This window comes from Alosa sapidissima, chromosome 20 (assembly GCF_018492685.1).
Source record: "Alosa sapidissima isolate fAloSap1 chromosome 20, fAloSap1.pri, whole genome shotgun sequence".
Taxonomy (NCBI): Eukaryota; Metazoa; Chordata; class Actinopteri; order Clupeiformes; family Clupeidae; genus Alosa; species Alosa sapidissima.
This window is the reverse complement of record NC_055976.1, coordinates 18111573-18139065: the sequence shown is the minus strand read 5'-3', so window position 1 is coordinate 18139065 and position 27493 is coordinate 18111573. Positions and strand designations below refer to the sequence as shown.

General features: G+C 42.2%; 2 protein-coding genes and 1 long non-coding RNA gene across 6 annotated transcripts in view; 2 read left to right on the top strand and 1 right to left on the bottom strand.

The window, feature by feature from the left end:
* Positions 1–644: 644 nt before the first annotated feature.
* Positions 645–3943, bottom strand: LOC121694432. The gene is made up of 3 exons (XR_006025755.1): positions 3864–3943; positions 2625–2750; positions 645–806 (listed from the first exon to the last, which is right to left on the bottom strand). It is a non-coding gene; the product is annotated as an uncharacterized LOC121694432 (long non-coding RNA).
* An 837-nt stretch (positions 3944–4780) lies between these two features.
* On the top strand, positions 4781–8333 carry LOC121694860. Of its 3 annotated transcripts, XM_042075233.1 has the most exons (9): positions 4781–5014; positions 5260–5598; positions 5687–6094; positions 6344–6376; positions 6516–6578; positions 6655–6750; positions 6837–6861; positions 7466–7503; positions 7621–8333. In XM_042075233.1, the coding sequence occupies exons 1-9, from the start codon at positions 4801–4803 to the stop codon at positions 7791–7793; spliced, it is 1389 nt and encodes a 462-aa protein (XP_041931167.1). In that variant the 5' UTR covers positions 4781–4800; the 3' UTR covers positions 7794–8333. The 3 variants fall into 3 exon arrangements, with proteins under 3 accessions (XP_041931167.1, XP_041931168.1, XP_041931169.1); XM_042075234.1 differs by lacking the exon at positions 6516–6578 and having other exon boundaries at positions 6329–6376; XM_042075235.1 differs by lacking the exons at positions 6344–6376; positions 6516–6578 and having other exon boundaries at positions 4784–5014.
* Positions 8334–16425: 8092 nt separating this feature from the next.
* mtmr10 (myotubularin related protein 10) overlaps positions 16426–27493 on the top strand; it is a 49091-nt gene continuing 38023 nt past the window's right edge. The window contains exons 1-2 of one of the 2 annotated variants that reach the window (XM_042073581.1): positions 16426–17173; positions 17651–17711. In XM_042073581.1, the coding sequence (XP_041929515.1) occupies positions 17117–17173; positions 17651–17711 (118 nt within the window). In that variant the 5' untranslated portion in view covers positions 16426–17116. The remainder of the gene's footprint in view (positions 17174–17650; positions 17712–27493) is intronic. The other variant, XM_042073580.1, reaches the window with a different exon arrangement.

Sequence of the window (27493 nt, the reverse complement as noted above, 5' to 3'; positions counted from 1 at the left end):
TTTCTCCATACCCTTGTTTCTTTTTTCCATACTTATCCAGACCTGGAAATTACTAAAATCAAATTCCATACTTTTCCAGGTTTTCCATACTGCGTAGGAACCCTGTACTAGGTATCCCGATTGGAGTGCGCTTCTCTGTTTACTTTCAGGCGCAGTACTACTCACCGGAGCAAGTATAATTCCACCGCTGCTAAGAAACTAGTCCCTCAAAATGTAATGCAATCATTGAAATGCAGGGATAGAATAATGTTAGAAATAAAACTATCAACACGAACATTTACATCGACAGTCTGGTGTTATAATTTATTTGCCTCGGGTGTACTGTGGAGTGGGTAAGACTGTTTTTAGTGGCAAGCTAACACATACTAATGACTTGCGCTAGCCTAGCACCTGCGAACTCTGCAACTAGAAGGACTGGATGAAACGTGTTAAAAACGGTCTCCACTGATAAATATCACACTTGCTAACTTGGAAATGAGGTCCTATGTCCAAAATCCTGAACCCTTTAATGACAACAGGTGAATTTGCAGCGCAATTTCTAAATGCTGTGCATATGTTGTCAAATTGATGAAGATGTTTTCTTAAGTTGCGTCTGTTTTATCTGCATGAGTTGTCATAAATTGCAGGGCGTTTGCACCCGTCGGCCACCGTACCTGGTCCCTCATTGGCTCTTACAGACATAATTTCGAAACATACCGGTACAAAATCAATAAGGAATGTTATTGCTGATTTCACACTGCAGCGACTCCCGGGCATTGGTGGCAGAAGATGTGTCAGAACAACCAGCATGGTATAGCACTTTTCATCTGAAAATTAAACAAAACAGATTTAAGGTACAACAAATGTTTCCAAGTAGGATTAAATTGTTTCCATCAAACCCCAGAAGAGGGTTTGATGGAAGGGTTAACCCAAAGTCTACCCCCGTCATGATGTTAGCATTGGACATGTTTTCCAATCATGAGTCCCCAGACTACATTCACAAAGTAAATGAGTCTGTTTTAACCAGGCTATGTATGAGGTGCTTATCCATAATCAACCAACATGGATTACACTGAGAAAGGACTAATTCATATTATTGGTAAGTAGGAAATAAGGCAAGGGTTCCTATATTCTGAACTTAAAGCCCGTGTTGCAGGGTTCATTTTCCAACGAATTTGCACAATTTGCTTGTTGGTAATAAACATTTAAACTGTTATCCATTGTATTTGATGTTGTTGGGTATCACAAAACGGAATATAATACGAAAAAGCAGGTACTATTTCACAGCGTTTGAAGTGATTCTCCTTTCCCCCACAATGCATTGCATTACGTCACCTTGGGGAGGCTACAGACCAAAGCCCACCTTGAGACCCTTGAGAGTAACGAGAGGAGTAAAGAGAGACGAGTAAGGGATTGTTCAGCAGTAGATAGCGCAGATTATAGATAAATAGATAGTCTATAGATAGCCTAGATATGTATATAGACAGGTAGATAGATAGCTAGATAGATCATGTCTTCTGCTGGTCACGGGGGGAGCTCCTCGACCAGCGGCCAAAATGCACTCGCTTCCCTAGTTACTGCAGCTCTCCACCAGTTTCCATCTGGACGGCACAGCCCACACAAGCACCTGCAAAACTGCGACTTGCCCATATTATCTCCCTCTTTGGTAAGCCGTACCCTGACGATGTCAATGGCAATCAATCACGAGCAGTAGTTATCGAAAATATTCATGCTGAAGACACGACCAGCCTAAACGGCGGCTAGAAGCTAAGTTTGCAACAACAGGGGTGGCTCACAGGTGGGACTGGAAAGTTAGCCCATAGCTAGCTATCATGATGCTTTATATTCTGATCTTCTGACTAAGTTTGCCCGGTAGCCTACTTATCTGAACTAACGACATGATCACTATCACTAGATATAAAGAAAATGTTGACTTTCACTCGGTGCTGTTCACTGACAGTAACAAAAAAAGTGTCGTAACGTTATAAGCATAATGCATTGAACTGAATAGGTGCATTATGTAGCCTCATAATGAGGCCTCTCAAATTCAGAAAATTGCATTAAACTAAAATCGGAAGACATTGTTATCTTTGTTAGACCATAGGGTTGTTGTCATATAAATGCTGTAACGAAATTCGAAGTCTAAATATACAAACTTCATGTTGAAAGTGTAACCGCGACCGTTTCCCATAGGAATTAATGTAAAACATACCCTCCAAAACGAGACCTCCCGAAATTCAGAAAAAATTACTAAATTGATATCAGGCACCGTTATTACCATTGGTAGATCATAGGGTAGCTGTGATATAAATGCTGTGACGAAATTCGAAGTGTAAATATACAAACTTTATGTTGAAAGTGTAACCACGATGTTCATTGAAATGCATTGAAATGAATGAAGCGCAGATCATGTAGTCCCCAAAGTGACGTCATCACCTAATTGCGTAAAAAACCCCCGCTAATGCTAAAAACAACAAAAACTGGCATTTAACACCATTTGGAGACATTTTTAAAAATGATATACATATATTTAGTGCTTTATGTAACCATTAATCAACAGCGGTTTTTAACCTGCAACACAGGCTTTAACCTTTGAGATATTGCATGCCATATCATTACACACATTCACACACACCACCACATACCATCTGTCTGGTCTTCCATCCCCTCTGTAAGTGACGCAACACCACCTTTTTCCAAGGCAGCAACTGCTCTCAGCTTTGGAATGATGCTCGCTTCCCATTTCCTGATGAATTGGTCTGTCTTTCCAGCTTTATGAAAGTAGAGGGAAAGATGACTTTTAACATAAAAATACTATTATGTTCCGTATAGAGCCCAGATGCCCATTTAATTCAACTGAATGTAAGGCCACTAATAACACCTTGAAAGACAAACATGTGTTGATAACATGGTTACAACATGGTATTTTATTTATGTATTGGAGTTTCAAAATGAACTGTAATTTAATTTATGGTTACTTGGTACATGGAACAATACACACATGAGCAATGCATTTACAGTTAATAAATAAAATACCTGTATTTGACAGGCCGTAACGTTACACAACCGCCTTCACTTTACAAAAATGGTTAGCCAAGTAAAAATGTTCGTATGATTTCAATGGTACTGTGTGGTGACAAGCTGACAACAACATAACAAGGCCTATTTACCAGTAATTTGCCAGTAATAGGCACGCGAGACGAAGCAGTCATCGCTAAGTTCCCTCTCTCATGAATGCATGTTCATGTAGATTCTAACATGTCTGCCGCTGACCCAGTAGCAGCTAACGGTTGAAATGTCTGCAGTGCCCACATTAACCTTTATGGCACACTTCCAACACTGTCTATATCGATAAATAACCTAAATACTAAATTCATGGCGCAGTGTTATTTTGTCTGGCCTCATTAACGCGAACGTTAACTTTAAATAATAATGTTGACATTCATATAGATGCTAACGCTTACTTTGCCCAGTCTGCTAACTTTAAGTTAAGGTAATGGTTAGGGCTAACGTTATCCGTTAGCATTCCTTAACATGCAATATCATTCTAGCAATGGGAAAATAAGCTACGGAGAGCTATTTATTGCCAAATAATGCTAAATCTTGAAATATGGTTCTGTACCTTGCCATTTCCTTTTCAAAACTCGATGTAGCCCAACTGTTATCGTTAATGTAACTTAAAAGTTATCCGTATGTTCACAGAAGCTAGCTATCGATAGTTGCTATCCATACTTCGATAGGAGACTAACGTTGCTGGTACCAACCATGAGCCAGCTAACATTAGACTCATTACAAACTTATCTTATACATATCTGAAAGTTATTTTTGTTATTATCAGCTCGCTGAGAAATGTAAACGCTACAACATAATACAAAAATACTTACATCGGTCTCCAAGTCTGACTGCATCTTTACTCCAACGCTGGTCAGAGTCATAGAGGTCAGAGTGAGTGAAAAGGGCTGACGGAAACAGCATTTCAAAAAGACAGTTGCATGACGTGATTGGTCAACACAGAAACAGCCGTTAATCTCGTAATTTGACATTAAGATAGGTTTGTTTTCTTCATGATTTTTATTAGTCGTAGAGCGTTTCATAGGTACCAGATAAAATATGTGTATTTATTTTCTCTGCAAACACAAATGCTGTTCCATCAGTGAATAACACATGTATGGTGTCAATTTATCCAGAGCCGGAAATTATAAAAAATACACATTGTGTGCTAAAATCTACACAACATGTGTCAAAATGCTATCTACACAGTCACATGTGTTGTTTTTTGACACATCCCTTTTTGCAGTGTACAGAGGATCATCATGACCTATACTCTTTTGATCCTGTGATATACATACATCACAACCTGTCTTTAAATGAAGTAAAGTAAAAATACATCACAACCTGTCTATGAAGTAACATAATATACATCCATCACAACCTGTCTTTAAATGAAGTAAAGTCAAAAAGCTGTATACTGCCTGGCTGTTTAAATACCTTCTCTGTTATTCTTGGATTCAGAGGGGTCCTTTGTACACATTCTTGTATATCTAATCCTGCTATAATACAGAATATATTGTGCACCATGGTTTACACTATTTGGATGTGTGGCCATGAAGTAGAATCAGCTGAAGTCAAAACATTGTATCTAGACTCTTTGAACACCATCTCCATTATTTGGGAGACATTTGTACTGCAAAGTTGCATGCATACAGGTTTGCTATCCGGCAGCAGATGAGTCATCGAGCTTGCTTTGCTCTGTGTTCATATTCAAGTCAGCCTGGTGCAGTGGTCAGTCCCGACCACATCAATTTACCTTAGTGATCTGCAATGCATTTCATTTGTGCTCCTAAGAGTAGTTGGTTATATTTAACTTTAGTTAAAATGGTTCTTATGATGACTTACTACTTGGCCAAGTCAAAACCACGTCCTCAAACGGGTGTGAAGTTCAATAAATTGTCAAGCACTTCCTCATACACTTTCTTTGCTGTGATGGAGTCACCGAGTTTCATTCTTGTAGTCTGTCTCATGATACAATGTCACGGTAGGAGATGCTTTTCATTCTGAAACTCACTTTATTAAATGTTCATAGTTTTGGTTACTTAGCAGATGCTTTTGTCCCAAGTGATTTACGTAATATGAACATTACAATAGTTAAAATTGTAAGCTGGTAAGCCTATGATAAGCATAATTACTCATGCATCTAGGTTGTTCTACGTAGTAACCTATTTTACACAGAGAAATTCAATATGTACAATATCAACAAATTACTTTTGGTCTCCCCTGAAGGGTCCAGTCATTTCCATTACCTACAGAAAGGAGAGGAGGTAACACTGTCCTGTGGAACATGTCAATGGGAGGCTGATGTGGACTCAGACAACACAGTGGACTGCATCTTATCAAAGACCAGGAATTATTCAAATAAATCAGAAGGTCCAACTGGAAAACCAAAGTTATGCGATAATAAAGAGATAAAGAGAAGCGAACCCAACGTGTGTGACATCAGTATAAAGAGGGGATTCTTTGCTTGTGTTAATGACTTTAAATCTGACTCTTGCTTCATTTATCCATTCAAACCCTGTGCTCATCAAGTGGAGTCCTTCATTGTTGCTCAGGAAGAACCAGACAGTAAGTGTGAATGTATTATACCTTTTGATATGAACAGCAATAGTAACGACATGTCATATTTCATTTCAACATTTCACTTTGTTCACAGTGGTGTCCGCACCTGTAATGGAAAGCTCAGTGAATGTGTCTGCAGGAGGATCAGTTAATCTGACGTGCATCTTTACAACAAAGGGAAATTATTCCAATAAGGCTTTTGTGGTGTACTGGATTAAGACTGGTGCTGAGAGCAGCACATGTGTGTACTCATTTCATTTCGATTCAGATTATAATGCTGGTTTTGATGGACACTGTTCCATTGACAAAGATCTTCTGCTGAGGAGATCAAACGCAACCAAACCTTCTCTCACTGATACCAACACCCATAACCTGATGATCAGCAATGCCACTCACTCAGACAGTGGACAGTATGTGTGTGCCTTAAGGGTGAACAAGAACCAGCAGCACTGGACAATAATCACCAACACTACAGTCACTGTGGGTGATCCAGTCAAACCTGGTAAGAATATGAGCCTCACTTGAAATTCAATTTCTTTCTCAGTGCTTTATCTTTTGCGATGGAACAGATAGTTAGATACATATTTTAAAGACCCTGACATGGATGTGCAACTTGTTTGATTTGTCTGGAGCTGACATTCTTTTCTTATGTGATCCATCCATGCATATCTCCATGGGTGTGACTAAATAATGGATGGTAATACACTGACTACCTCACTGTGGTATTTGTCATGATATGTGTATATTGAAGCCAATCCAACAACCACTGGAATTACCACTGTTGGTAAGTTTAGCTTGACATTTCTCATGGAAGGCATAATGAATTATGCAGTGAGGTGTCTGAATAAAAGTAATGCTATATGCATTAATTGAAGTAGGACTGATAATAATAACAACAATAATAATATAATGTTTACTTATAGAGCACCTTTCTAAAAACAACTCACACAGTGCAGATCAAACACTCCCCACCCCTGGAGATGCTGGTAAGCGCAATGGAAAAGCATACATCTCCCTCTGTTGAAGCACTATGATGATATGATTTGAAATCATATTTTTCAGAATTCAATCCTATCTACATGACTGGCGTAGTAGTGCCCATTATTCTCATCGCTGTCGTCATCATACTACTTAGAAGGAGATCAGCCGGGACCAAAGGTGAAACATTTACATGTGTTTTTCCAATATGATTTTTATTATCATCAACATAGAATTCAGTTCGTATTTTGTTTTTGTCTTTACAGCGCCTCAGACTGTGATATTCCAAAGGTAACCTTTTAGATCTTGTTGTGTGTTTTGATAATTATCATTTTATAATGATAATTTATTTTCATTGGGATGGGTCTCTAAAGCTATGACTAAGAGCAGATATCTTTGTGTTTTTTTTCTCTCGACTCTTTTCCTCACTATCCCTCCTCATTACTGTCTCCTCTCCTCATTATCCCTCCTCATTACTGTCTCCTCTCCTCACTATCCCTCCTCATTACTGTCTCCACATTATCCCCCCTCATTACTGTCTCCTCTCCTCACTATCCCCCCTCATTACTGTCTCCTCATTATCCCCCCTCATTACTGTCTCCTCATTATCCCCCCTCTTTACTGTCTCCTCATTATCCCCCCTCATTACTGTCTCCTCTCCTCACTATCCCCCCTCATTACTGTCTCCTCATTATCCCCCCTCATTACTGTCTCCTCTCCTCACTATCCCCCCTCATTACTGTCTCCTCATTATCCCCCCTCTTTACTGTCTCCTCATTATCCCCCCTCATTACTGTCTCCTCTCCTCACTATCCCTCCTCATTACTGTCTCCTCCTTATCCCTCCTCATTACTGTCTCCTCTCCTCACTATCCCCCCTCATTACTGTCTTCCAGTTATCAGCACGGAGAGGCAGAAGACGACAATGACGACTGTGAGTTGTTTTTGGGTACTTTTCTTCTTCTTGAGAGTGAAATTATTTTCATGCTATAACAGTGAACTCAGTACGCACTTATATTAAAAAAGTAATGTTCTTAATTCCCCTTTGTAGGTTCCCCTTATGCGGTGAGCCAGAGAGAGCAGGAACCCATGTACTCCCTCATTCAGCTGACTGAGCAGAAAACTGACTGTTCCACCAGTGGGAATGGAGAACTTGCCTCAAAGGCGTCAGGACACAAGGCCATCATGAAGAACAACTCCATTTACGAAACCGCGGGTCCATAGCTTCAAACTGCTGCCAGTGCACTGTGTTAGTGCTCAGTTGGGGCATGATGAGGGGGCTACTGGAGGCTTTTGGTTTTGTTGTGGACTAATTATTTTTTAGTTGATGTTATGTACGAAGCGTAACTTCTAAGTGGGCGTTTTCTCACCTTTCACTTCATTGCATCCGTTTGTGCTTGTTTTAGATCATGTGGTTATCAGTCATTAGTGTCCTCATCGTTGTTGTTTGGGGTGAGATGCATAAAGGTTGCTTAAGTTTTTTTTTTCAGTTCAAATGAGGAAGGAACTCTTGCTTTCTGAGCTTCCTGTGAAATTTCCCATGAAGGTTGAGTTTCTCAGTCTAGTCTTTCAAAATCATTGAATATTGGCTAGAAAGGGGAGAGTGCCGTTTTTGCACTTGAATTCTATTCAGGTGCATCAATCTATGTTATGTTGTTCTGTTTGTGTGAAATACAGTTTGTTCTATGTAAAGTTATATTTAAAGGCAAAAATGAACAAATACCAATGTTATACTTTTGTATTAAAATATTTTTTTAAAAGTCAGTCCAAAATTAATAATGTGCATTTGTTTTTAACTTCAGATAAACCTAACTTCATGTTTGTTAAGTCATATCTACTCTAGGGGGGGGGCTTTTGACCATTTTCCTATATAGGAAATATCATAGGCTTTGGTCACAGAAAGATAGGGGGGTTTGGGGGCATGCTCCCTGGAAGAATGTTTTGAAAAATGACTCCTTCAATGAGGACTTGATTCAAGGTATCTGCTATGAAAATTGACAGTTACAAAGCAGGATTATTGCAGCACTTGAACTGGTCACAACAAAAAACAGTTACACTTTACTTGAAGGTATCTACATAAGAGTGACATGACACTGCCATGAGCGTGTCATAAACATTATAAACAAGTCATAAATGTTTATGGCATAACACTTCTATCATTTTGTGTCATTCGTTTTTTGCCATGCATGTCAAGTTAAGATTAGGTTTAGGTTTAGGGTTGGGTTAGGTTTAGAGGAAAAAGCTCCGGCTCCCTTCTTCTTCGAATCTTTTTCGACAGTTCTCCTCTAATGATTAGGCCTAGACTATTGTTGGCTGAGCAGATTTTTAAACTTTATTTTCTTTTTTCCTTTTTCAGGTTTCCATAATGGGTAAATATTCTATATAATTTCTCCTTTAATTCTGTGTGTATTATTGCATATTTTATTTTTCTGTTTTTCAGGTTTCACATGGCCAGAAGATCCCAGGTGTCCCCTCGGGTTCACAATGGAAACGATCTGACCATAATTGGAGGAGGTAGGCCTATGTAGGCCTATATAAATTTAGTAGTGAGAACAGGCGCGCACAATTTCCAGACAAGGAACAATTTCGAGTGCGAGTTAAAAAGAAAGTGTCAAACTAAAGTGATAAAACCGCACTCAAGTTTTTTCTCATTGCTTATTTATTTAGACCATTCACACAGTCGCGTTTCGGCCTAAGCCATCATCAGTGGCTACATAAATAAACAATGAGAAAAAGCTTGAGAGTGCAGTTGTATATTTAATTTGACATAGGCCTACATTTGTTTGTTTGACGTCGACGTTTTTTCCAGATAAATTCATATGGGACCACTAACACCATGACATAAATATAACAAGTGCTATATTTCTTCGGGGGACCTATTCATGTGGAAAACACTCCTCAGGTTAAAAAAACATAATCAATTATAAATAAAAAGATGGTGTAGGGCCTACTTTCCTCTCCTACTATGTAATAGACCTATGTCTTATTTATAAATAATATATATATTAAGATGTTTATTCAGGGATTCCTTGATTAAGGGGGGACATGAAGAGGAAATCGTAAATTCAGTAGGCTTTTCTCCTTAATTGACCTAAGTCTATGCACATTTCTATTTGGAAACTAGAAGGGGGTTGGTCAAAAGTAAGGCATGTATAAGGGTGAAATTATGGGGTGTTGTTTCGTAGTATATGGAAAAGCCAAAGCTGTAGGCTAGCCTGTGATCAAAATTGGCGTGTAGCCGAAAAGCAAAGCATGTCCCACATTAGGGCAATCCACACAATTTATCGCTAACCGTCTATCGCAGCAATTTGGCGCTAATATATAATTGGAAAGCCCGTGTTCCGGCTCGTTTACGCGTAGGCTACAGGTTTTACAGGCACTGGGCCAACAGTGTAGTTCCTCGAGATACATACAAAGTGCAGCCCCTGAAAACTACCCCCAACTAGATGTACCGTAGAGCGGTACAAAATATTACCGCCGCCCAGTCCAGCACATGTTTTCCACAAAAATAAGTCACGCTGAAAGGCATCTGGTATCTGCTAGAGAACAAGTACCAAAACACGATTAGTTCATAGATTTCACATGTAATTTACATTTTATACACCCCCATCTTGCCTGTTCATAATTCTGAGAAATTTTTGAATTGTGTGCATGTGTGCGTGTACATGTTTATGTTTATGTATGTGTGGGTGGGTGTGTGTGCGTGCATGTGCATGTGCTTGTGTGTTTGCCTGTTTATGTGCCTGTGTGTGTGCATGTGCATGCATGCGTATATATATGTCTACTGTGTGAGTATGTGTCATACGTAGGATTACTGTGAATGTATGTGTGTGCGTGTGTATCTGTTTATGCACATGTGTGCATATGCAATGGGTTTACATGACCCCTGGAGGCAAACATACGCAAAAAAATTGGTCATCCTAGGCCCTACGGTTCTCAAGATATTCACAGAAAACTGTGTCTGCCCTACCCTCCTTTCGGGGGGTCCAGTCCAGCGGGGGGGCTACAGATCAAAACGAAAAGCGATGGTTCCATGCTATCCATGTGGGGTTACATGCCCACCAAGTTTCGTGTACCCCGGTCTTTCAGTGTCCGAGGAATCCTTGTTGGTGTACGGTCACTAAATGTACACATAAATTAATTTATTGTGTGGCCCCCCATGAACGGAATTCCACGAAACTTGGCGTGCATTCAGAGGGTGCCATAATGATCCTACACTTCCAATTTCGTGCAGTTTTGACTATGTTAGGTCACAGATACCTGCGATTACAACACCTCATTTTTACTTTTTTGTGTTTAACTAGGTGGCGCTATACATGAAATGAGTGGTTATGGAATGGGTTGACATGGCCCTTTGAGATCAACATACAAAAAAAATGGTCCTCCTAAACCCTACGGTTCTCGAGATATTCACAGAAAACTGTGTCTGCCCTACCCTCCTTTCGGGGGTCCAGTCCGGGGGGGGGTTGGGGGCTACAGATCAAAACGAAAACAGGAGGTTCCATGCTATCCATGTGGGGTTACATGCCCACCAAGTTTCGTGTAGGCTACCCCGGTCTTACAGTGTCCTGGGAATCCTTGACGGAAATTTGGACATGCGAAAAAGAAAAAAATAAATAAATAAATAAATCTGACTAAACCTATATGACCGCCGCTTCGCTGCGCGGCGGTCATAATAAGTCAAGTACCTCTGGCTGCAGCTTGCAGATCGGGCCTGGGCTCAATGTGGGGCGGAGCGCAACGTTGAGCTCAGCCCAAAATCAGCTTGTCATTCCCCGTCCTCTCTGTGTCCGTCTATTTACCCGGACACGGAGTAGGCCTATAATTTTTTTCAAGGAAGAATGCTTCACTAAAGCATATCCTCCTTGAACTATTGCCCACGTTAATCATGTCCCTTACCCCCTAGCCTTCTAGAATCTATACACCATCGGCGTTTCTTGGGTAATCTAAGTAGGCTACACTATAAAGATCATAACATCCAGTCTGCATAGGCCTATATGGCAATTATCATTATCAATGCATTTTAGCTTTAGCATATCGGTATTTTCTTTAATAGTTTAGTATCTGTGCGAGTCCCAAAGGGAACATACAACAATAATATAATAGCCTATAATAACATAATATCGGCCTGTTTTTAATTGGCATACCTTTATTACAACCTTGACACAGCCATAAAAAAGTGTAGTAGCCTACAGTTGTACAGTAGCGTCGTGAATGTAACAGTTCTAAAATCGTGAATCCTGCTGACTTAAACAAAGAGCTTCTGTTTTCAGATAAAATCAACAAAAAAGTCCAAATGTATGACTTAAATTTGTTAAAACTAATTTATTGCATTAGCCATTGCAGACCATATGTCACAGTGTTATGATAGCTCTTTACAGAGGCGTATAAAGCTTTTTAAAAGTGTGGGGGTTGTGGGATAGGAAAATGAAACAATCTCGCCAAATTATAAATAACTCCCTACAGGAACATTGTAAGTATTTTCTAGGAGGGGTGTGGACTATATTGGTGTCCAGGAGTTTCTCCCCCGAATTTTTTTTTGAAATTCTCATTGCTATACACACCATTTTATGCAGTTTGGGAGGGACAGAAGAAGCAGCGCCCCTCATATGTGTGGCTCATGTGACATGTAGGCCTACATGATCTACCTGCCATCACTTCACTATTTGGCACTACCCTACATGGAGACATCTCATGTTATAAATCAAGAAATCATTTCAGAAATTATGTTTTGTGCATATGGGTTAGCAGGCTACAATAAATTGCCTAACAGACAGCAGCCTAATTTTGAGGTATCACTAATACCTATTAAATAAATGTAAAGGACACAGAATAGTGACAGAACTGTAAGCTCGCATTCAAAAACGTTTGAAACATATGCAAAGGGAATATAAATAAATAGTGTTGCATATAGCCAGCTTAATTAATGTACATTTAGGGGTGCATTTAAGCTAGGATTCAGTACCTCCCTCTGCAACTGGCTGCTGGACTTCCTGTTGCAGAGACCACAAGCAGTACGTGTCGGGGACAACACCTCAAGCACTCTGACCCTGAGCACGGGGGCCCCTCAAGGGTGTGTGCTCAGCCCCCTGCTCTTCACACTGCTAACACATGACTGTACAACCACTCACAGCTCCAACCATCTGGTGAAGTTTGCGGACGACACAACACTGGTGGGCCTCATCACTAAGGGCGATGAGGCTCACTACAGAGAAGAAGTAGACCTGCTGGCTAAATGGTGCAAAGACAACAACCTCCTGCTAAATGTCAGCAAGACCAAGGAGATTGTTGTCAACTTTCAGAGAGGCCACAAACAACTGCCACCACTGTCCATCGACGGAGATGCTGTGGAGAGAGTGAGCAGCACAACATTTCTGGGGGTGCACATCAGCGACAACCTCTCCTGGACCACCAACACAGCATCACTGGCGAAGAAAGCCCAGCAGCGCCTCTACTTCTTGCGCAAATTGAAGAAGGCAAGTGCCACGCCTCCTGTCATGACTACATTCTACAGAGGGACCATCGAGAGCATCGTCTCCAGCAGCATCACAGTGTGGGGCGGAAGCTGCACAGATCAGAACAGGAAGACCCTCCAGCGCACTGTTAACACAGCTAAGAGGATCATTGGAGCACCACTCCCCTCCCTGCAGGACATTTACACCACCCGCCTCACCCGCAAAGCACTAATGATTGTCAAGGATACAACCCACCCTGCACACGAACTGTTCAGCCTCCTGCCCTCTGGAAAGCGGTACAGGAGCCTCCGCTCCCGCACCACCAGACTGGCAAGTAGCTTCATCCACCAAGCAATCAGGATGCTGAACACTCTACCCACTCTCCCATCACTGACAGCCCCCCCCCACCCACCAGCCAGCCAGGAACCTAGGAAACTAGGATCCTGTCTACCCTAACCCCCCCCCCCCCCCCCCCTGACTGCGCAGCCTAACGTGTTGCTGCTTCACATCAAGTCTGATATACTTGAAATTACTGCATACTGCATATCAATGTAAATATACAGGTCACACAAGCACAAGTTTAAACTTCATGTAACTGTTAAGACTATATAAATATACAACACAACTACCTCTATTTTTTTTATATATATATGTCCTATTTCTATTTTGATACATACATGTTCTATATTTCAGTCTTGCACTTTAATTTAATGTTTATTGTCTATGGCTATGTCTATAGTATGTCTATAAAGCATGTCTATGTCTGCATGGGAAAGTAAGAAACGAAATTTCAATTCTTTGTATGACCAGCGCATGTAAAGAAATTGACAATAAAAGCCGACTTGACTTGACTTGACTTTAAAGATTATGATTAGCAGTTGTGTTTCTATAGCCTAGTCCACGTTACCTCTAGTTTCACTTGCTGCAGGGACGCACACATTGCATGAGCGCTCATAAGCGTTCTATTTGAGTTCTACATGCTGGAAATCTTAGTTCTCAAATAGAACTCAAAGGTGTCTTGACGCCGCCGTTTGTAAGATCAAAATAAGATGTTTTAAATGGAACGCGATCGTATTTAAGACAAAGATCTCCAGTAGATGTAGCCTACTGTAGCACTACGACACACATTGACAGTGAAATGCCGCCGACGTTTGATCAGATCAAATAAGACGTTCTAAATGGATCACGATGTAATTAGCCTACAGTAAGCTGTTCAGATCTGTTCCAAACGTCTTGGAGACGTGTGCTGACTGTGCTATGTCTATTCATGGGTTTCATCAGGTCCCTTTCCACAGGTGTATTAATCAAGCACCATCCAGTCTGCATTGATAATTAAGGTGCTTGATTTTATACACCTGTGGAAAGGGACCTGATGAAACCCATGAATATAGTTGATGACACCAAATTAAAAAGTATTTCTGATTGCGGAAACGTTTAGCCTAGTTTATTTATTTTTTTCAGTCCGCGGTTCCATATATTCAATCTTGCTGCAAATGATCAGACGTGTGAAGCACCGGGCATAACTCAATTTCGCGGCTACGTGGACCAGTAGGTTAATTGTTGAGGAGGCCCATATTTTGAGAAAAGCTGCAGATCATAGACTGAGAAAGCATAATGCTCCGAGAACAGTAGCCAAAGGTCTTTTTGCAGAAACAACAAGTGCCTTGGTGCGCGCACCCCCGCTTTCACTTTGACTCCCTGCATTTCTACATTGTGACAAAAACTGTCAGTCAGACAGTGCATTTTGGTTTACTAAATTAGCGTAATGCGGTAACAATGATCATTTTAATTCTACCTGAAATCTGCTCACTGCAGGCGTTATAATGCAGACCCAAGCAGCTGCACAGACGCACACTTTGAATTTGATCAGAGCTGGCGCTGGTTCTTCACTGGCTAATTTGATATGATTAGATGACCGTTCAATCAAATCAACAGACCTATTTGTGTCTCTCTGTGGTTCCAACTCTTACGGGAGCGTTTCTTTCTATATTTTACTTTCATTTTAATTTAATCTGACAAAAAGTGTGGGGGATAGAATCGTGTTCCAGCAAAAGTGTGTACGTTATAACACCCACATCCCCCACGCTTGCTACGCGCCTGGCTCTTTATGCTTATTTTGGTCCACTTGATAAAACCAGTAGGCTAAATATAGTTGATAAACTGCTTATTTCTCACATGTCTGAAGCATTTGGTCAAACAGTGATATTTCAAGTTGCTCTGTTAACTTTAAATGGGTGTGATCGCGGCACAAAAATCAAAATCCATAACTAGCAATCAGAAGTGTTGCGCGAAAAAATCAGTTCATTTTGCCATAGAGACGGGTTTCAACTGACCCGCACAGGTCATATGTTTTTATTTTCATTTAATTGCATTTGATATGATTAACTTGAAACAGAGGGACTGAAGATATGAATGACACGTGATTGAACTTCACACGCTCAAATTTCACGAAGCAAATTTAAACAAAACGTTTATTAAACGAATTTTGCACAAAAAGAATGCTGCACCTTTTTATCTCTGGTCGTATTAAGTAAACCATTCATGTTTGGATGGCTGTAAGATTATACATAATTACATGCTATGATCTTTCCGTACACCATATCTTGAGAATAAAACATTGTTAGATTTGTACCACTGTTACAATTGTAGGCTACCAGTTCTCCCCTACGCAGCTATACCCTACCCAGTAGGCTACTGTTAGCCTAAGAAGCATCTAACCTCCGTGTTATTTTCTCTTGAAGTTGAGAAAATGCCTTTATATATAGATTTAAGCATTCTTCTTAGAGATTATGTTGAGAAATATAACTTGTAGGAAACCAGGTAGGCCCTACGGACATGGTCAACGTGAGAAGACGTGCTGAAGGTGGGCTGAGCTCAACGTTGCGCTCCGCCCCACATTGAGCCCAGCCCCGATCTGCATGCTGCAGGGGCTTCTCCATGACATTTGCCATGTTGCCATGACATTTTTTACCCCACTGCTAGGCCTACTCTGCCCACAAGATGGCAGTGCCGTGTAATATATCTCACATACTGTAGACTGTGAAGAATAGCCTATGTCTACTTGGGGTTGGGGACATAGGTTGATCTATTTATAAGAAAAGGCGAGTTACTACAATACATTTTGGCGTCGAATTACATTATTTATTTGACAGTAAAATATGCATGATTTAACAGCAGCTGTGTCCTTCCAAGCTTCTAGGCCTACATCTTACTACTCAATAGTTTTCCATTGCTTTATGTATTTTCGAATCACAGCGCACCATGCAGCCAATAATCATACGTAAAGAAGTTACAACATCTGAATGAACGCGATGAAGTTATAGTCCCATATGGACAAGTGGGTTAAGGAATCCCAACAATAACATTGTAGACCACACCTCCAACACAGTTTGAGGAGGACATCCACGCTCTCAGCCCCTCCTCCGTGAATATGGCTGCGGCTTTTGCAATGCAAGCTGCCTGCTCGAAAATGTTGTCAACGATGACCCCCGGTTAGTTTAATTCTTTGAAGTATCTAGTTACTGTCTACAGGAGAAAGGCTTGGAGAAGTTGGCATAGTTTATTGCCCTTCTTATAAAATAAATGCGTCAAGGGTGCAACATTTTCGCTAACGTTGCATGCACCAGCAACAGCCCGCTGGACTGGACTGACTGTCGGGGTTGACGTTGGCAAAGTTCGGCAATTTGAGATTCATCTGTCAGCTGCTTAGGTTCTTCGATAGCACTTGGATTTGATTTCAACTTAACCATCACACTCTGGCTGAGCTGCGACCAAAGATAACCGGATGAATTGTGCGAATGAGGTGGTCAGGTGTAACGTTACGGTGAACTAAATGGGGATTTTCAACTCAAGAAAATGGACTTTAAGAGCTCAGGGTTTGAGATCATTAGCCAGCAATAGCCTGGTAGCTTGCTAATCTGGCTAGCTAACCAACTAACTGTCGAATCAAGTTGTTAGAATATTGAACGTGTCCACTGTGCAAACTAAATAGCCGTGCACTGGACAAATATTTATGCGCTTCACTTGGTTCTTTTTCTGAGTTGAATTCTGTGCAGTGAGCTAAGGGAGCTCCTCGGCTAACTGGTTGCTAGCATGTTTTCGGTGAAGCCACTGAAGCCGACGTTCAAGTCCTATCTTCCCCCTGTACAGGTGAGTGATGTGAAGATTCACCTTGGATTTTGGATTTCAACCTTTAAATGGTTGACCGAAAATTACCGCTTAACACGTAAAACACTTGCACTCGCGATTTTAAGTTAGCATTTACTCATTAAAGTGATCCATATGGATACTGGCAGTATCATTCGGATGTTATGCGTGATTGGTTAGATTGGATAGTAGGCTATACCTGACCCTGTTTTATTTCGGCAAAATTAAGATGGACAGGTTTGCTATATCATTAACTAGGCCTACCTGTACTGGAACTGTGATTTTGCAGTTGCCTACTGATTATTGTCAAAGGACTTTCAAATGTAGGCTACGTTCAACATGCATCTGTGAACAGCAACCTTACTTTCACCATGTGTAGCCTACCATGTTTTACTGTAACCTTTGCTGGAAATGAGACTGCTTTCTCAAAAGCATAAACATACATGTTTATTGTTGTATGAACTTGTGTACAATCCACAGACTGATCTGAAGAAAAGTCCTCAGCTGACAATCCGGAAACTTGAGGCCAAACTCCTCCCAGGTGAGTTCTCCCCTGGCACGACCTTCATGAGTTGCCAGTCATGTCACACAGATTAGAAGCCAGGCAACTTTAAGGCAAGTCAGAAAATGTAGCACACATTTGAATTGAGATGATCATCACTGTTCACTTTCTTTCTTCGGTCATTAGTTTGAAACAAAGGCTGTCATTGCATGGCAATCTTCAGAGATCACACCAATCTTTATTTTTGCAAGAAGATTTTCATATGTTTTTGTGCCACAATATGCATACAACTTTGTGTTCAGTAATGATTATGCTCCTTGGAATAATAGTTTAGAGCTGTGGTTTTTGTGAGGTAAATGGTCAGATTATTGTAGATGTCCACTGTCCAACCAGGCCTTTAAGAGTTTGATGAGATAATGTGTGAGTTTACTGCAGCCACAGAATCTTAATCAACTTTCATTCCCAAGATTCTTTGCTGCATTCTATAGAGCCCTTGGAATGGTATACAGAACCTGAGTCCCTCTAGACGCCTCAGCTCTCTGGCAGTAGTCTCCATGGTGATGTAGTTCTGAAGCCATGTCTTTCTTTTCTGTCTGCAGACGGCCACGCATAATTTAGCTAACAATAGCTTTGAGCAAGTCTGTGCTTTGTGCTATCTGCCTTCTTACGCACAGTTAGTCTGTGTGTGTGTGTGTGTGTGTGTGTGTGTGTGTGTATATACAGGTGAGAGGAGAGGGTTTTAAATGATTAATTTCATGCCTTCAAAGGTTTCTTCTGCCTTACTTGACAAGGATGCCCACTTTAGCTGTCACCGTATTCTCCGTCTGCGTTCACAGAGCCGTGTGAAATTTTAATGCATGGCTTCATGGCTCTAGCCTCCAGGGCTTGGCCTAGTTTGTGTTTAGCTGGGTCGTGTGTTTTCAGTCGGAGAGCTTTTCCTCTTCCTTCTGAGTTATCAGGGGACTGCCTCCTACGAGACTTCTGATGTGAAGGTATGTGAGTGGCAGGTGACCTGTAGGGTGTGTCATCCTCCTCAGTCGTGCGACCCTTTGTAAATGTGCATGTGACTGGGACACAGACTTGTTTTGTGCGTGCTATCAGCAGAGGGGTTTGCATACCACAGATAAGGTTGAGTGTGTTATTAAGTGGCAGACACTAGGCTACTACTTTGTGTATAGCATGCTGTGGTCGCAGTATAGAAAACTGTGGTCTGTTTTTGTTGTCCACTAGCCTGGGTTTTCCCATGCTGCCTTACGCATGCGATTTTATTCATGCTGCTAGGCAGCCTGGATTCTATGGGCTTCACAAAACGGAGGGAGGGCAGCAAGAAGATGACGACACACCAAAGCCATTATGAGCTACAGTACGTACAGATGCATTTGATAGACATTCGTAGCACCCAATAAACGGCTCTGGGCGTTCGTAAACCAGGTTTCAAATACGAGAAAATGAATGTCTAGTTCCCAGACCCCATCCCAGGCTAATTGTCCACGGCAATTTAAAGAAAATTTTCAATTTTAATTTTGAAACATTTGAATATGAGTATGACGGCAGCTTCCCACTTCCCTGTTGCTACACCTGCCACAGGTAAACTGACAGCTTAGAGTGATGGCCTCTCCATCTCTCATGTTGCGTTGTGGTGTTACTCAAATGACCCAGCTGATTGGCAAGTCTTTAGGAGTATCCAAATGACCCAGCTGATTGGCTAGTCTTTTTAGGAGAACCCAAATGACCCAGCTGATTGGCTAGTCTTTAGGAGTATCCAAATGACCCAGCTGATTGGCTAGTCTTTAGGAGAACCCAAATGACCCAGTTGGTCTTTAGGAGAACCAAAATTACCCAGCTGATTGGCTAGTCTAGGAGTATCCAAATTACCCAGCTGGTTGGACTGGTCTTTAGGAGAACCCAAATGACCCAGCTGATTGGCTAGTCTAGGAGTGTCCAAATTACCCAGCTGGTTGGACTGGTCTTTAGGAGAACCCAAATGACCCAGCTTACTGGCTAGTCTTTAGTATCCATGACCTTGCTGGTTGGACTGGTCTTTAGGAGAACCCAAATGACCCAGCTGATTGGCTAGACTTTAGGAACAGCCATAGTGTGGATGGATGTGTGCACTGCTGTCATTAGAAAACATCCATTTCTCTGATGAGCCCGTACAGTTCTTGTGCAGACGAGGCTCATTTCCTGTGGCTGTCACGGTGTGTTCCCTCAAGCTGACGCTAACCCTGCACAAATAGTCTGCTAATGGGTTGTGTGTCTCCTTCCGTCATGGCAATATGGGAAGTTTACACAGGACTAATTTCATTAAACTCCCGCAACACTGTCCGGCTTTGTGTGCGTCGGTGCTATGGAAAAATGGGAATGTCCCATCCAACCCACAGGATCAGAAGAAACTAGACTTGGGATAAATAAGAATGGGATTAGCTTTTGGGAAGCAGAAGAGATGGCCTTCAGCTGGAGTAGCCGTAAGAATCTGCATCCTCAGTCATAACCAGAGTAATGAGAAGCACAAGGAGTCCCATCACATCAGGAGTGGTGTAGTATTAATTGATGCCTAAGTACGGTCTACTCTGCACTGTAGCTTGAATGTCATTCCTCATTTATGACAGTCACTGAGGATAAAAGCATCTGCTAAATGTTTGTGAATGTAAATAGGAGTGGAGGGTGACAAGGATGAAGATGATAATTAGAAGGAGGATGAAGAGGCCAATCCTCCTTGTGAGCATGGACCTACTTGTCAGACCTACTTGTGAGCATGTTCTGCGGATGTCAAGCGGTTGGGCCGTATATCTGAACAACATAACAGCTATTTGGAAGTCTGAACTTAGCCGGCTGTAACACTACTCCCCTCCTAGTATTTCCGACGGACATTATGTAAATGAGCTTGTGTCTGAACGAAGCGAAGATCATGCGGAGATTCTGTTCATGTGCGTGTTCAACCACGCTTAGATTCTGTTCGTGCGTCGGTGTCATTCACACATAATGTCCATGTAAGCATCACATCTGAATCACCCGAAGGGTCGGACCTCCGTTTGACAAAGATCCGCATATACTGCCGAAGTTGTGTTAGAAAACAGCTATAGAGAGTTATAGGAGGAGAGCCTAAAGCCCACAGCGGTGAACCACAGGACGTGTTTGGAGTGAAGGACTAAAGGACTGGACTGAATAGGATGGCATGTATTTGCATGCAGCCAGTGTGTGGGCAAGTTAACCCAAAGCTACTTTGAGTATGTGGTTGGACATAGCGTTTAATCAGTGTGTTTTCATGGAAATTAGCACATGACATGTTATCTTGTTAGCAACTTGCTCTACCAGTTTAGTTACTGTTCCAGGAACATGTTACTGTAGTAGAGCTTGTTTCATATGGTGGCAAACTCAACATTTGTAGCTGTGGAACACAGCCACGTCGAGTGCAGAGGAAAATACTTCCATGATTATTATTCTGTAATTGATTTTCACATATTTCTACATATTCACACAGCTTTCTTGCATATATGGTCATGTATTCTTGCTATTATGCTTAATGTGGGCTTTTCATCTTTATTAGAAATAAATGTCTATTATTTAGAAATGATTTAGAAATTGTTTTATATTATTTTGAACTACTAATGTAGTGTATACATTGTAAGTTGCTTTTGACAAATGTCTCTGACCAATACCATAATTGTAAAGGCACACATTAGTATCTACTGCCCTTGTAATATAGGGTCTGTTTGAGCTCCTTGTTGTGTGGGTCAGTGTTGCATGGACACAGCACACTGTATGGAAGAGCACAATAGGCCTGCGGTGATTTTGGGTTGCGGTTCTGCTTATCGCTCCCGGTTCCCGGTTGTTTCTCATCGATTATACTCGATTCTAATATTTCGGTTCCCAACTGTAGCCAGAATTAGGCCATGGTCCTACTCAAAGTGCTATAACAGGATTATTATTGTTGAGTCCAGCTGTGACTGGAGCCATGAATAGCACTGTGAGCAGACCATGAGAGAGAAGTTCTGGGTGAAGCCATAGGGAAGAGTGATGTTGCATGTGTGAATAAAACTGTGTGAGTGTGTGCGCACGCAGTGGAAGATGTGAGAAGAGAGGAAGTGGGCTCAGCATGAGAAAGAAAGAAAGAAAGAAAGAAAGAAGGAAAAATATGGCTGGTGTCAAACATCAGGAAGAGAGTCTGATTGCATAGAACCAAGTCGAAATTTGAATGTGGAGCAGAAGAGGGGAAATATGAATAGCCAACGTCTAATGTGAGATGAGCACCCAGCAGCACCTGTGGTCGAGCTTGGCAAATAATACGTTTTAGAAGGAAAGGAAAGGACAATGGACATAAGCTAAAACATCTCTTATCCCCAGCTAAACTAACATCTAGAGTCGACCCAGAGGTATTGTCCAGACTCTGCTGTGTTTTTATGGAAGTTGCAAGAATCTGCGTCGTTCTATTAAATAATGTTACTTTGTAGCCTTCCAACCGGTTGAAGCGGAGCTTTGTTACCACGTTATCGAGTGCTTTCAGTTTCTCTTGCGCAGACGCGCACACGAATGCATTGAATGAACACTCATACCACCACACTTAATTGTAAGCTTATGCCTCTATGTTTAGATGGCACCAAATTAGCAAGTATTTCCTCCCTATTGCAGAAACGTTTGTTTGTTTTTTTCTGTCGGTCCGCGCTTCCTTGATCATTTCAAGCAGTCTCCACGTCGCCCATAGTTTGAGAAACGTTTCTGTAAAGGACTATGTTGTTACTGGGGCTGGAGGAGTCCTGAGGGGTATTACTTGGAATACCCCCCTGGGGTCCTGTAGGGAGAGGACTGTTGTCACTGGGGCTATAGGCATCCTGTAAGAAGAGCACTGGGTGGGTACTGGGCTGTGTTGTTACTGGGGCTATAGGCATCCTGTAAGGAGTGCACTGGGTGGGTACTGTGTTGTACTGGGGCTATAGGCATCCTGTAGGGAGAGCACTGGGTGGGTACTGTGTTGTCACTGGGGCTATAGGCATCCTGTAAGGAGAGCACTGGGTGGGTACTGGGCTGTGTTGTACTGGGGCTATAGGCATCCTGTAGGGAGTGCACTGGGTGGGTAGTGTGTACTGTGTTGTCACTGGGGCTATAGGCATCCTGTAAGGAGAGCACTGGGTGGGTACTGGGCTGCACGAGCTGCTGTGTCCCCATCTGGAGTAATTGGCCTCTGAGGCGTTTCCCTTCTGCTTTATAATTAAGCAGCGCGAGATGGACCTTCCCTGTTTCCAAAATAGACACCCCGCGCATACTTTCCCTCTTTTAAAACGCTGACCCACACAAAAACACAACCCTCCCTTTAGCTGTGTGTGTGTGCGTGTGCATGTGTGTGTGCTTGCGTGCGCTTTCATGTGTGCATGCATTTCCACATGGTGTTGTGTGTGTGTGTTAATGTTTGTTGGTGTAATTGTTGTGCTGTTGTGTGTGATTTGTGGATGTGTTTCAACACTGGTGTGTGTGTGTTTGTGTATGTGTATGTGTATGTGCGCCTGCGTGTGTGTGTGTGTGTGTGTGTGTGTGTGCCTGTGTGTGTGCTTGTGTGTGGTGTGGGATTTGTTTTAAATCTAACATGGTGACAGCAGGCTGAGAGAAACCGTGCTCGTGGTGACCCACTTCTGTCTTTGGAATGGAATTTAAATGCACAATTTAGCTGTCCGCTACCCGGCGGACCTTATTTATTCTGGTGTCTAAATCGTCCACTTACATCCTGACCTGACTGCAGAGTGTTGCTCATATGGGCACAGGGAAGGCCTGGCGCGCTGGACCACTCAGCGGGGCATTCGCTAACGCTGCCAGATTTAGTACATATGCCAACATGCCAGCATTTCTATGGTAAGAAAGTGTATGCAAGAGGCTGGGGTGGACAAAGGTTCACACACACACACACACACACACACATACACACTCACACACACACATACAGATAGAATGAGTGATGTGACACTCATTCGGGTTACTCGGGGGGCGGGGGGCTAACACACCCCTACGTGCTCAACGGCCACTTTGGGAGCCTTAAAGGTGGTATGATGCAGGACCGAGGCCGAGTGTGTGCTTGTGTGTTGTTTTGTGAATGCGAGAGTCACACATCTCAAAGCAACAGGAAAAAGAGGGAGGAAACACTGTGTGTTTCTTGGAAGGAGGACGTGGGCTGGGGGGTGAGTTATGGGCAGTATTTCCTGCTGTTTGAACTGTCGGAAAAGAAGACACAATGACGCTCTTATTGGGCGACATGTTCTGGTGGAGTAACAGGTGTCTGTGTGTGTGTCTGTGTGTGTGTGTGTGTGTGTGTGTGTGTGTGTGTGTGTGTGTGTGTGTGTGTGTGTTTCTGAGGAAATGGAAATGGAAGGAGCTGTGTAATGGAGAAGCTAGTCCTCTGTGTGTAGTGTGTGTGTGTGTGTGTAAGTGTGTGTTTGGTGTGTTTCTGAAGAAATGGAAAGGCCTGTGTGATGGAGGGGGCTAGTCCTGTGTCTGTGTGTCTGTGTGTCTATGTGTGTGTGTGTGTGTGTGTGTGTGTGTGTGGAGGGGTATTTCTAGGAAGAGCGCTAGTGGAGAATCGGAGTGTGTTATTTGGAGTGTGTTAGAGAATCGGAGTGTGTGTGTGTGTGTGTTTGTATGCATATTGATGTCTAAGTGTGTGTGGGTGTGTGACCTCAATGTGGCCATTCATCCTGATCCCTCAGTGAAGCGACTCATTCAGACCCCCCTTTGGCTCCCGACAGAGGACAACACACCCCAGAGTCAGACCTCGTCCAACACACCCCAGAGTCAGACCTCGTCCAACACACCCCAGAGTCACATCACATCACATCTCATCTCTCTCTCTCTCTCTTTCTCTCTCCTTTCTTTCTTTCTTTCTTTCTTTCTTTCTTTCTTTCTTTCTCTCTCTCTCTCTCTCTCTCTCTCTCTCTCTCTCTCTCTGTGTGACAGGTCAGGTGAAGATGAAGGCTCAGGCTTTTATCTGCAGTGTATATAGGAGTGTATCTTCGCTAGCTGTTTGATCAAGCCCTAGATAGATTTCTCTCTCACTCTCGCTCTTTCTCTCTCTGTATCAGTAAGGGTGTCAAAGAGAGCGACAGAAGAGGCTTGCTGTACACTTGTGACATTCATATGCAAACACACACACACACACACACACACGTGTACACACACACACATATTTACGCATCCACCCAGATACACTCACACACACATAGACCTGTATATTTCCAGGTGGAGAATGTGATGTCATCAAACTCAAACTCTGAAGACACTGTCTTTCTGTTTCTCACTTACACACACACACACTCTCTCTCTCTTTCTTTCTCTCTCTCTCTCACTCTCTCTCTCTCTCTCTCCCTCACACACACACACACACATTACTCCTCACTGTAAGCCTATTTTGTTATATACAGATGGAGAGTCTGATGTCACGACACACACACACACACACACACACACACAGACACACACAGACACACAGTGACCCATCCCAGCTTTGTTTACATGCTGGCAGGCAGACAAAGTTGCTGGTGTCTGTCTGTTAGAACTCCGTCAGGGAGAACATTCCACTTTCAATCACCTGCCCCCTCTCAAACTCACCTCTGCACACTTTAAGCTCACTGTTGCACACACATTAGTCACACACACAGTCACGCACACACACAGTCACACCTACACACACACTTATGTACTAGCATTTGCGTTATACCGTAAAACTCCAAATAATAGCCCGGGCTTTTATTTTCCCAAATCGCCAAACTGCACCGGCTATATTAGAGACAGGCGTCTATATGAGACAGGCCTTCAATTCCCTTTACACAAAACTTTTCCTCTGCAAAGATGGAAAATATTATCGAATTAATTATTTCAAACACACTGAATGTCTACCTATATGATTAGGTTATCTGATGACAATTACAGATCATGATTCATTTAGTGTTGAGATGTTGTTCATTGAGTGAGATACAGTAGACCTAAGATCCAAATAGCGGGGATAGCCAGAACAGATGAAACACGTTTTAATTAAATGTAATTTACAAAGAGATCGTATCACACTGAAAGCTCCTATTTTGTCACTAGCAAATAGCCTATATCGGTCCTTTGTCAAATACAGTTGCATTATCAGCCCTGACCAAAACCGTTCAGGAATTATTTATGCAAAAGTGGAACGTGCTTAATGTTTCATTCTCCCTCCTTTTCGGCACAAATAAAACAGCATGAGAGAGCATGAACCATATTGTTTCTCCCATTTTGTAGGCTATTTGCCAAATTTGACAACAGTATACATTCAAATCATAGCCTACTTCCAGGCGCGCGGGAACATATTTTTGACCAGGGGTGAATACGCCATTTCAGCGCCGTGTATGAGTAGGTCTAAGAGTGAGAAGTTTTATAATGCCCTGGGCAGCCACATTCCACTGCAACTATGCCAGCACTTGCCACTCCGACTCATCAATAAAAACTGTGCGTGCACACACCAGTCCCATAGAAGCCCACGTGACTTTACATCATTAACCTATTTCAGTATATAGCCAGAGAATGTCCGTAGACGGGCTCTGATATAGCCTAGTCTAAGGTAAATTCCTTTTCTGACTTCTTTCTCTTTATCGCCATGGCATTTAGAATAAAGAATAACGTTTGTGAACCGTTCTGGTTTTGTTGCCAGCATAAAAACAAGCTTACCATCGGCCTATCCGCAAATTTTAAACACAAGGGATGAATTGAACGATGACTAAGTCGGACATATAGGCATAGTTCATATTGAAAAGTTATACAATTTGGAACTCTAGCTTTTCCCCACCGCAGTCTTTTAATGCCATCTAATCATAACATGCGCAGTCTGCGCCATACTTAAGCCCAAATCACACCCAAGATTCGCGACGAGATGAGCAGCAACTTTGCAACATTCTAAAACCTTGCAACTGTGACCAGACATGGTGAATGCTTTGCGACGGCTTGCAACGACGTGCAACATCTAATTCGCACTGCTGTAACCTCCTTTCTGTAATGATTTTGTGTCATTGTGAATCTTAGGTGTAAATTGGGCTTTAAACAGACGATCTAACGGGTTTTAGAAGATTAAATATAACCCGAAACTAGAAAAAAAAAGACCAGGCCTCTACTGGAGACTGGCCTTTAACCCAAACCTGTAGCCATGCCAGGCGTTTAAAAGAGACAGGCGTCTCTTTGGGACTCGGCGATTATTTGAAGTTTTACGGTAAGTTCATAGTCTTGTGTTTTTAACTGTTTTAATGTGGATAATTATTTGCAGAGAGACATTCATATGTCACACACTGACACACACATACTGACACACACACACTGACACACACACTGACACACACACACACACAGGGGCGTGATGCTATCTACCTATGTACATTGTCATCTGAGGCCTGTCTTCCCTCTGACTTTAAAGAGAAGGATTTGGTTAATCCTTGTGTTGGACACACACACACACACACACACACACACACACACACAAACACTCAAACACAAATCGATCTCAGCTGTTCAAAACTGTGGTCCCACTTTCAGGTCACCCAGTGGTCACCGGAGAGGACGTGTATTGAGTGATTCTGTGACCTAATGCATTAAAACGCCAATGGCTTTCTTCTCTTGCCCTTGACACACACACACTCTCACACCCATCTCTCTCTCTCTCTCTATCTCTATCTCTCTCTCTCTCTCTCTCTCTCTCTCTCCCTTTCCCTCTCTCACTCACTCACACACACACACAGACAGAGGTGGGCTTCTGGTATTTATTGACTCGTCCTGGTGCATTATTGGTTTTGGTCTGGGCCGGTTTAGTCTGCCAGGCCTCTGCTTTTTAG